Source organism: Carlito syrichta, unplaced genomic scaffold (assembly GCF_000164805.1).
Source record: "Carlito syrichta isolate Samal-C Ts95f unplaced genomic scaffold, Tarsius_syrichta-2.0.1 Scaffold311223, whole genome shotgun sequence".
NCBI lineage: Eukaryota > Metazoa > Chordata > Mammalia > Primates > Tarsiidae > Carlito > Carlito syrichta.
This window is the reverse complement of record NW_007255319.1, coordinates 250,115-258,585: the sequence shown is the minus strand read 5'-3', so window position 1 is coordinate 258,585 and position 8,471 is coordinate 250,115. Positions and strand designations below refer to the sequence as shown.

At 53.1% G+C, this 8,471-nt stretch overlaps 1 protein-coding gene across 1 annotated transcript; it reads right to left on the bottom strand.

Moving 5' to 3' along the window:
• Positions 1-835: 835 nt before the first annotated feature.
• On the bottom strand, positions 836-8,465 carry FXYD7 (FXYD domain containing ion transport regulator 7). The gene is made up of 5 exons (XM_008068580.1): positions 8,421-8,465; positions 3,950-3,979; positions 1,792-1,866; positions 1,629-1,671; positions 836-1,466 (listed from the first exon to the last, which is right to left on the bottom strand). Exons 1-5 carry the CDS (start codon positions 8,449-8,451, stop codon positions 1,403-1,405), a joined length of 243 nt encoding a protein of 80 aa, XP_008066771.1. The 5' UTR covers positions 8,452-8,465; the 3' UTR covers positions 836-1,402.
• Positions 8,466-8,471: the final 6 nt, after the last annotated feature.

The following is an 8,471-nucleotide window of genomic DNA, read 5'->3' as shown; positions in this document are numbered from 1 at the left end:
CGCAGCCAGGGGCCTCTCCCTCCCCAGTCACCTCGGAAGGCAGCCCCCCGGGACTGTCCCCCCGAGCTAGCTCTGGGGCGCGTCGGGCCTCACCCCACCCTGAGTCTGGTTCATATGGGAGCGCCTTTGTGGCTGCATCCTGCCCATTGAGTGGTCATGGCGGGGAACACATCTAGGCCCAATCTGGGCTTTTCGGGGCTGTTCCCTTGCCAGAAAGAGGTTCCCATCATTCCCGTCCTGCACCCCCAATCTCCTCCTACACCCTCACTCCCTTCGAACACCCTGGATCCTGAACACTTGGACACAACAGGAATTCTCCCATTTCCCACCCGCTAGAGACCATCATCCCACTGGGATGAAGCAGAAGCCTCTAGAGAGCCTTAAACAGCCCCAGGCGTTGGGCCGGACACCCCCCTCTCCACTGCCTGAATTGTCCATACACTGCCCCGTTGGTGTTCTGAAATCTCATGAAAAGAACAGGAAACACAACACACGAGATTCCACATCAAATCCCCCCAGCTTTGAGTAACCCAAGACCCCCCTCTTTTTCGAGTGATCAGAACTTTATAAAAAGCAGAGACTCCCATCTCCGATTTTTTAAAAGCCTCTGGAAAGGATGCAATGCCACTAAAAACAGGTCAAGATATTTTTGCATCATTAAAATGAACAGCCCCAAGGAGTCACAGTCTTTCATCTACAGGTTCACCAGCTCCTGCACCCTCCATGCCTCCTCGTCTTCCTCTACTCCTTCCGCACCAGCACCCGCTCTCCCCTCCCCTGCCCTCCAGTCCCATCCCCTACCCCTTCCTGCATTCACCGCCCCCAGGACACCTCCATCCTCTGGCTCTCCATCCTTCTCCTGTACTACCCAGCCTTCTCCATTCTCATGCTCCCTGCATCCCATATGTTCTTTTTTCCAGCACGAATCTTTAAATCTGTATGCTCTACAGCTCTCTTTTTGTTATTTTGATATAATTATTCAGAAGCACTCCCTCCCATTCCCTCAGTCATTTCACCCTAGATCTGCCCAGCTGAACATTCTGGAACGCGTCCTCTCCTCCTGTCTTTCCCAGTGTTCCACTCTTACCTCACTCTGACTGGCAAAAGTCCTTCTCCCACACGGGGCCCTTCTCTTCCCTGGCTTGTGGCTTTCTCCTCTGGGAAATTAGTTTGTCCTCGTGTTTAAAGGCTCACTTATTTGTTTCTGGGAATCTTCGAGGACTCTTTGGGACATTTCACATCCCACTGCCTGCCTGTGGTTTATACACTGTGCATCCACAGGACTTCCTCAGCCTCCCAGAGAACTGCCCCATGGCATCTGTGGGTGGTCCCACTGTCTGGCCCACCCGGGCGCTCCCCTCTGAAGGATTCCTCTTCTGGTCCTACCTAACATCCTTCCACATCACCACACCTTCTCACTCTCACCTGAGGAGGGAAGCTCCGACTTACAGGATTTGCATGTTGGGCTGTGGAGGCAAAGATGAGAGAGAAAAGCAGAAAGGGGTTCAGCAGGCAACGGTTTTATGGGAAACACGAGACAGGCCCAGAGGGCCCTTCTATTAGGGAAGCACCCCGAGACCTCCAGGCTGCGCCCGTTCCCTCCCCCCGTCTCCCCACAGCTGCCAGACCTCTCCGACCTGGAGTCCGCCTTCCTGCACTTCACCTTCTTACCTGTTGGGAGAGAGACATAACAAGGGGACAGGGCACAGGCCATGAGGGTATGGCAAAAGCCAGCAGGGGAACTGAAGGCACCCAGGGATAGGAGGCAACCCAAGAAGGAGTCACACTTACTGATGATGATGAGAATGCCTAGGAGGAACAGTATGGTAGCCAGAGTCATGCCCACCGTCTGCACGGTGTTGTAGTCTGGGGAAGATAATGAGGACCATCAAGGTGGGGATGGCACCTCAGCCCCACCCAGAGCCCCAGTCCTGGCTTCAGGCCGCCCAGCCGGGGGCCTGCAACTCGGGGATGCTGCAGGCCCTGCCACATGCCCCTCTGGTGGGTTAATAGGGGGTGAGGGCATGGGCTAGAGCATCTTAGCTCCCCTGGGCCTCTCTACCCGCTCCTGCCCTCCCCCAGGGACTCTCTGACCCTAGTTATATATATCACAATCCCCCTCCACTGCCTCCTCCCCGCCCCTGGTCCTGTCCACCACTGTCACTCATCTGGGACACAGCAGCATCCTCTATGGTCTAGCTTCCCCGCGCCCGCCTGCACCCCCCACAGCCACATGAACGCATGAACACCTGTGTCAGATCAGGGTCTTCCCCTGGCTTCCATTGCTCTTGAGAAAAAGCCAAAGTCCTCACGTGGCCCTGAGGCCCTGTGTGAGGAGTCCCTGTTCCTTCTGAGACCTCATCCTCCTCTCCTCTCCACATCAATCCTCTTCCCCAGCCACACTGGTCTCCCTGCTTGTTCCTGGGCATATCAGGCACGGTCCTACCTCACAGCCTTTTCACCTGCTGTTTCTTCTATCTGAAAGTTCATCCTCCAGATATCCACACTGGCTCCCTTCCTCACCAACATCTAGGCTTTATTCAAATACGAGTAAACCTTCTCTGACCATCCTATTTAGACGTTTGCATCTAATCTCATTCCCTCCTTTCGTTTCCTCCATAGGCATTACTTTTATCTAATGTCTAGGCACGGTGGCTCATGCCTGTAATCCCAGCACTTTGGGAGGCCGAGGTGGGAGAGTCACTTGAGCCCAGGAGTTCAAAACCAGCCTGGACCACACAGTGAGACCTCATCTCTACAGGGAATTAAAAAATTAGATAGGCGTATTGGCAAATGCCTGTAGTCCCAGTTACTCGGGAGGCTGAGGCAGAAGGATCGTCTGAGCCCAGGAGGTCGAGGCTGCAGTGATCTGTGATCATGCCCCTGCACTCCAGCCTGGGCAACAGGACCGTGACTCAAAAAAAAAAAAAAAATATATATATATATATATTATATATATATATATATTTATATACTTGAGAATCTGCCCTTTTCTCAGAAATCCTTGTCTGTCTTGCACACTGCAGTGTCCCTAAGTGCCTGCATGGAGCTTTTGCTCAGTACACATTTGCTGAACCATGAATTTATGGAGCTGTCACTCTGTACCAGCAGTGGTCTAGGCTGCTGCCTTCAAGGAGTTGACTTTCACATTGTGACAAAACACTAAACAAACTGACACAAGTTCCAAAGCAACCCAAGGCACGTGACCACAGCTGGTGGGACCTCTCCTGGTGGGACCACAGCTGGTGGCCCTCTCCTGGCAGAACAGACTGCATTTGATCTGAGGTCTGGAGAAGGAAAAGGAGCCTTAGGCAGCTGTGTGGAGAGCTGGGGGAAGAGTATTCCTGGCCCAGGAATCCATCAGTGCAAAGGCCCTGAGGTGGGGGGTGAAATATGAGTGATCAAGTGGGTGGGGGCAACAGGAAGGTGTTTAGAGGGAATTGGGGCCAGATACAACAGACCTAGGGTAATTTGAGCTTCAGTGGGAATGATTTAATAGCATCATCCAGGCAAATCTCTCCCACAGTCCTCATAGGTGGGAACCATTACTATTCTCTGTTTACAGAAGCCCCCAGAGAGGCAAAGTCACTTGCCCGAGGCCACACAGCTAGTAAGTGGCTAAGACAGGATTCAAATCCAGGCAACCTGGCCTCAGAGTCATCACCTTTAAGACTTTCCCTCGTCTGCCTATTTGATGACACCACGGCATCAGCCCAGAGTCCTGGTGGGACCTGAAGGGGGCTCACAGGGGGTGTGTGACCACCCCCATACTCAGTCCGATTCTGCCCTCCATGGACTGATGTGACCTGTACCTATACAGTCACATGGCCAGTGGCTCAGCATGTACTGTGTGGCTATAGCTAAAACCACTTCAGTAGTGACCTGTGGGAACCTGCAGCCACCCTTCTTCTAGCTCCAGGGTACCTCCATTTCCAAATCCAACACTCACCATAATAAAATGGGTCAGGTTCCTCAGTAGCTGTGGGAAGGGAAACAGAGAAAGAAGAGAGAAGGAAAATAAGATTTCGACACTGGGTTTCTTAATGCTTCTGAGGATCCAAAAGGGACCACTGGCCTAAGAATTTCTTTGTGGAAATCTTATAAACAGACCCTTTACTTTGCTTGATACAGGCTGGAGGCAAGGCATAAAACCTGAAGAGTGGAGCATAGGTTGGATTCCAACCTCCACTCTCTCCATGAGTCAGTGCCATCCCTTATGCACCGCACAATCTGCCCAACTGTACATGGCAGTCCGGTCCTAAACTCCTGTGGCATCTGATGCAAGCTATGGACTCATTCCCCCAAAGCACGTACATACTCCCCGTGTGCACATGATGCCAGAGGGCTAAAAGACCTCAGGCCCACGGGAGGACCACCAAACATATCACTCCACTGAGCAGTGTCTAAAACTTCTCAGTCGTTTGAGAGCTCCCAGGGGAGGGTGCTGTAACCACTGCTCTCACCTTGCTCCTGCCACCAAATTCAATAGACGGCAGCCGTGCTGATTCATATCCTATGTTACTATATTGTTAAGACACCATCGATTTTAAGATTAAAAATGGATTTTGTGATAGCGTTCCCAGCGTGTGTGTGTGTGTGTATGTGTGTGTGTGTATGTAGGGAACTCTTACCACACGAAACATACTCATCCATTAGAAGACCCACCCCGGTTTCAAAAATGCCGTCATATGCCCACAATGTGCACGTCTGTGGATTTATATTTCCATCTCCCACCTCCTTGCCTCCAACTATATTCCCCTTCAAGAGTGCTCAGAACGTTCTTTTCATTCAAGAAGTCCATCCTGGATTGCCTGAGCCCACGGGTTCGAGACCTGCCTGGGCAGGCGAGACCTCATCTCTACAATAAATCAAAAAATTAGCCGGGCGTGGTAGCGCGTGCCTGTAGTTCCAGCTACTTGGAGGGCTGAGGCGGAAGGATCACCGGAGCCCAGCAGGTCGAGGCTGTGGTGGCTGGGAGTGGCCACTGCCCTCCAGTCTGGGCAACAGAGTGAGACTCCGATTCAAAAAAAAAAAAAGTCCATCCTGACGGCTAATTTCTCTGACAGTTCTTATTGCATTTGGCCTTGACTAGAGCAGAATTCGATGGAGTCTACCACTTGTGGAGGGGGTCAGGGGGTGCCAGAGTGATGCCCGGTATCATAATTAATGTTCTTCTCCTCGCTTCCTGGCTCGGGGAAGGATGACTCCTGGCCACTTGAGGTTGGGTGGAGCCATGTGACTAATTATGGCCATGAACTGTGAGTGGCAGTAAAGAGGGAGATGGACAAGGGTCATTGTCACTTCTAGGCCGAAACATTTAAATGCCCATGCGAGAGATCTCTTGTGCCTCCTGGCCTGGTGACCTGAATGTTTGAGACGGAGGCTGTTGTAGTTTTCTTTGGTGACCGGTCAACCTGTGATGGACATGTAGCATAAGTGAGAAGTGAATCCTGTGGACATGAGCTACTTTTGGTACTATTTGTTACCATGGCAGACACTAGCCTAAACTGACTGATGCAGGTGGCCCTGTGGCAAGACCCTGAATAGCCATGATTCACACAATGTGTAAGTTTGCCCTTTCCAGATCTCTATCCAATCTTCAAAGAGGAAGTCTTAGGTTGGTGCTGAGAGGTCTTTAACACCTTCCAACCCTTGTTCATCTCCCTCTTTACCCAAGAGAAAGCAGGCCTTGGGCTCAAAGCCTTCAGCAGGCACCAATACTGAGGTAGAATTTTGTGACATTCTTTGCTTTTCTCCTTCATGTATTTACCTAACCTGCAATGGATAGTATGGATTCTGTACCAGGCTCTCTTCTGAGCACATTGCAGATATCAACACATCTCATCATCACAGCAACTCTTTGATATAGGTGCTATCTTTGCCCCATTTCACCAACAAGGGACACTGGACCCAGAAAAGTGAAGTCACTTGCTTAAGATTGTTTTTGTGCTTGCCTTCAATTGAAGGCAAAAAACACTGATTTTTTTTTATCTGTGCTAGTGATATAAAATAAAGTTTTCGAAAGCTAATTCTTTGAAGGAAAAATATTACATAAAGAGCAGTGTGGGGAATGTTTGGACAGGGTAAAAGTCATGAAGGTGGATACTCAAAAGTGTCAAGATGGGGAAACATGGTTTTAGAGTCACCTGTGCTCTGTCTTGCCTTTCCCATCAGATAGTGAGTATATTTGTTTGACTCATCTCTGCTGTAAATCCTGACATTTATAGAAGGCTCTCGAAGAAGTTTGCTGGGATGAATGAATGAATGTGAGGCCCCCCTAGGCCGAAGAACGCAGCATTAATGGGGAAGTGGTTGGATTATCTCACCTTCATCTCCTGGTTTTCCACACACCCTTCCTCCCACAAACTTATCAGGAACCCACTGGGTGAGCACCTGTCCCCGAATCCTTTCAGGTTTCTCCCTGGGAGCACAGTGTTCCATGCAGAAGGTCCTCTGGTCCCTGCTGTCCCAGCAATCTGGGTCCTCAAGGCGAGGCTGGGTTAAGGGTGGGGCCAGGAGGCAGGAAAAGGAATGTGCAGCGCTCCTGGCCAGTTGCCAAGGAGAGATCAGGAAGGAGGTGGTTGCCATGGCAACTGGGGCATCTTGAGAGGCGAAAAGAGGTGATGGGTCTGACACCCAGGCTGGGCGGGGTCCTGTGTGAGGAACTCTGGGCCCAATCTTGACCCCCTCGCCTCCTTTTGCATCTCCTGCTGTTGCCCCTGCAGGACTGGCTTCTGGCCAAGCTGAGGGTCCATTTCAGAGATCCCAGCCCCAGTTGGGCTCATGCACCTCCTTTCTGTTCACCCCTAATTTTCCCTCCTATTCTCTGACAGGGTGGAGAGAGCCTCTTCTCCTCTCCTTTGCACCCCAACAATCCATTAATTAGTTTTCTTAAGCAGCTTGCAGTGTACAACATGCTTTTCCTCCCTGGGATTTCCCAAGACCTGCAGTCCCCTCTCATGCTGTGACTTAGAAAGGGGAGCCTGGGGATGGGGGGGGAGCCGAGGAGTCTGTTCTCCCACCTCTGCCCGTCTGCTGCCATCGATCCTGCTAACCACCATCTCTGCGAAAAGAAGCCCTGGGCTCCCGCCAGGCCTGCTGCCTCAGCCCTGCCCCCTCTCCCTAGGGTGGCTTCCAGCCTCTGCAGCCCCCCCCCCCGCCCTGCTTCAGATTCTGCAGATACGGCTCAGTGCAGCAGCCCCCGCCTGCCTGGAAAGGGGGAAGGGAAGGAGCGATCCAAGTGGGATTGGGGTTCCCTTCACTGCCAGGGTCTCCTCAGCACCCCAGGCTATCCCCTGGCCCTGCCCTCAGGGCTGGAAACCCTTTCTGTGCATCCCCTGCCCCTTAAAGCCTTCTATCCCTTGCTTCTCTGCAGAAGCAGGCTCAGCAAAGGGGCGTTTTAGGGGGCAGGGGTGGGAGCAAATGTTTAAGTGGGTGCATAACTGGGTTACTGGGTGTGAAATGTAAACCAGTGTGCGGCTAGATGGGGGCGGGAGGGCAATCTATGTGCACATCCAAGTGCACCTTCAGGACCAGAAAAGACCACTGGGAATGGGCTGGGAAGAGGGGTCCCACCACCCCATTCTCACCCGTGGAGGCTCGCTGCAGTGGTTGGGGCCCCACCCGATGTTGTCCCCTTTCTCTTTCTATTCCTCTCTCTCCCTGTAGGTCTTCTGTCTCTATCTCGCTTTCTCCCTGCTTCCCTCTCCATGGTTGTCTCAATCCCTCGATCTCTCCGCCTCTGTCTCTAATTTTCGCTCTCTCTTTCTCTGCATCTCTGCCGACTGCTTTTGCTTCTCCCGTTCAATCTCTCTGAATCTCCCTGAGTCTGTCCATTTCTCTTTCTGGGTCTTTGTGTCTCTGACTCCGGATCTGCTGTCTCTCTCCGTCTCTAGCTCTTCGCGGCTCTCTCAATCTCTTTACATACCCCTGTCTCTCTCTTCCTTCAGCTCTCCCTCTGGATCTGCCTATCAGGGGTTTCAGGAAACACCCACCCTGGGAAGCAGTGCTGGAAAAAGGAGGGCTATGGACCCCTCCCCTTGACCACCGTAGCGACCCCGGCATCTTCGAGAAGCGCTCTGGCTGCAGACGCAACCGCTCCCACCCTCGAAGCCCGGCTCTCCCGTCTGCTGGGCTACTGTGCTGGACCAGCCACCCGGTTGCCATAGCGACCTGTCCGAGCATCCCTGCTCCCGGGACGCCACTCTCCACCGCGGTCCCGCACAGGACCGCACCGCCGGGAAGGGGTGGCCAAGAGGCCCGGAGGGGCGCTCGAGGGGCGCCCTAGAGGCTTCCTCCCACGGGAGGAGCTGGCATCCCCTCCCCTCTCCCCTCCCTGACCCACGCCGGCACCCCGGGATCCTCTCTCCTAGCGCTCAGGTCCCGGGGCCCCCCGCGCCCCCTCCCGGGGCCACGCTCACCCTTCGTGGGGCTCTGGGTCGGGGTCGCCATGCTGGGCCGGAGCAGGGGGC

Excerpts from the sequence above, each read along its gene's own strand:
- FXYD7 (XM_008068580.1), bottom strand. The coding sequence starts at position 8,451 with ATGGCGACCCCGACCCAGAGCCCCACGAAGG. Across the intron at positions 1,867-3,949 it reads ACCTGACCCATTTTATTATG|ACTACAACACCGTGCAGACG; the intron begins GTGAGTGTTGGA and ends TATCTTCCCCAG. Across the intron at positions 1,672-1,791 it reads AGGCATTCTCATCATCATCA|GTAAGAAGGTGAAGTGCAGG; the intron begins GTAAGTGTGACT and ends CTCTCCCAACAG.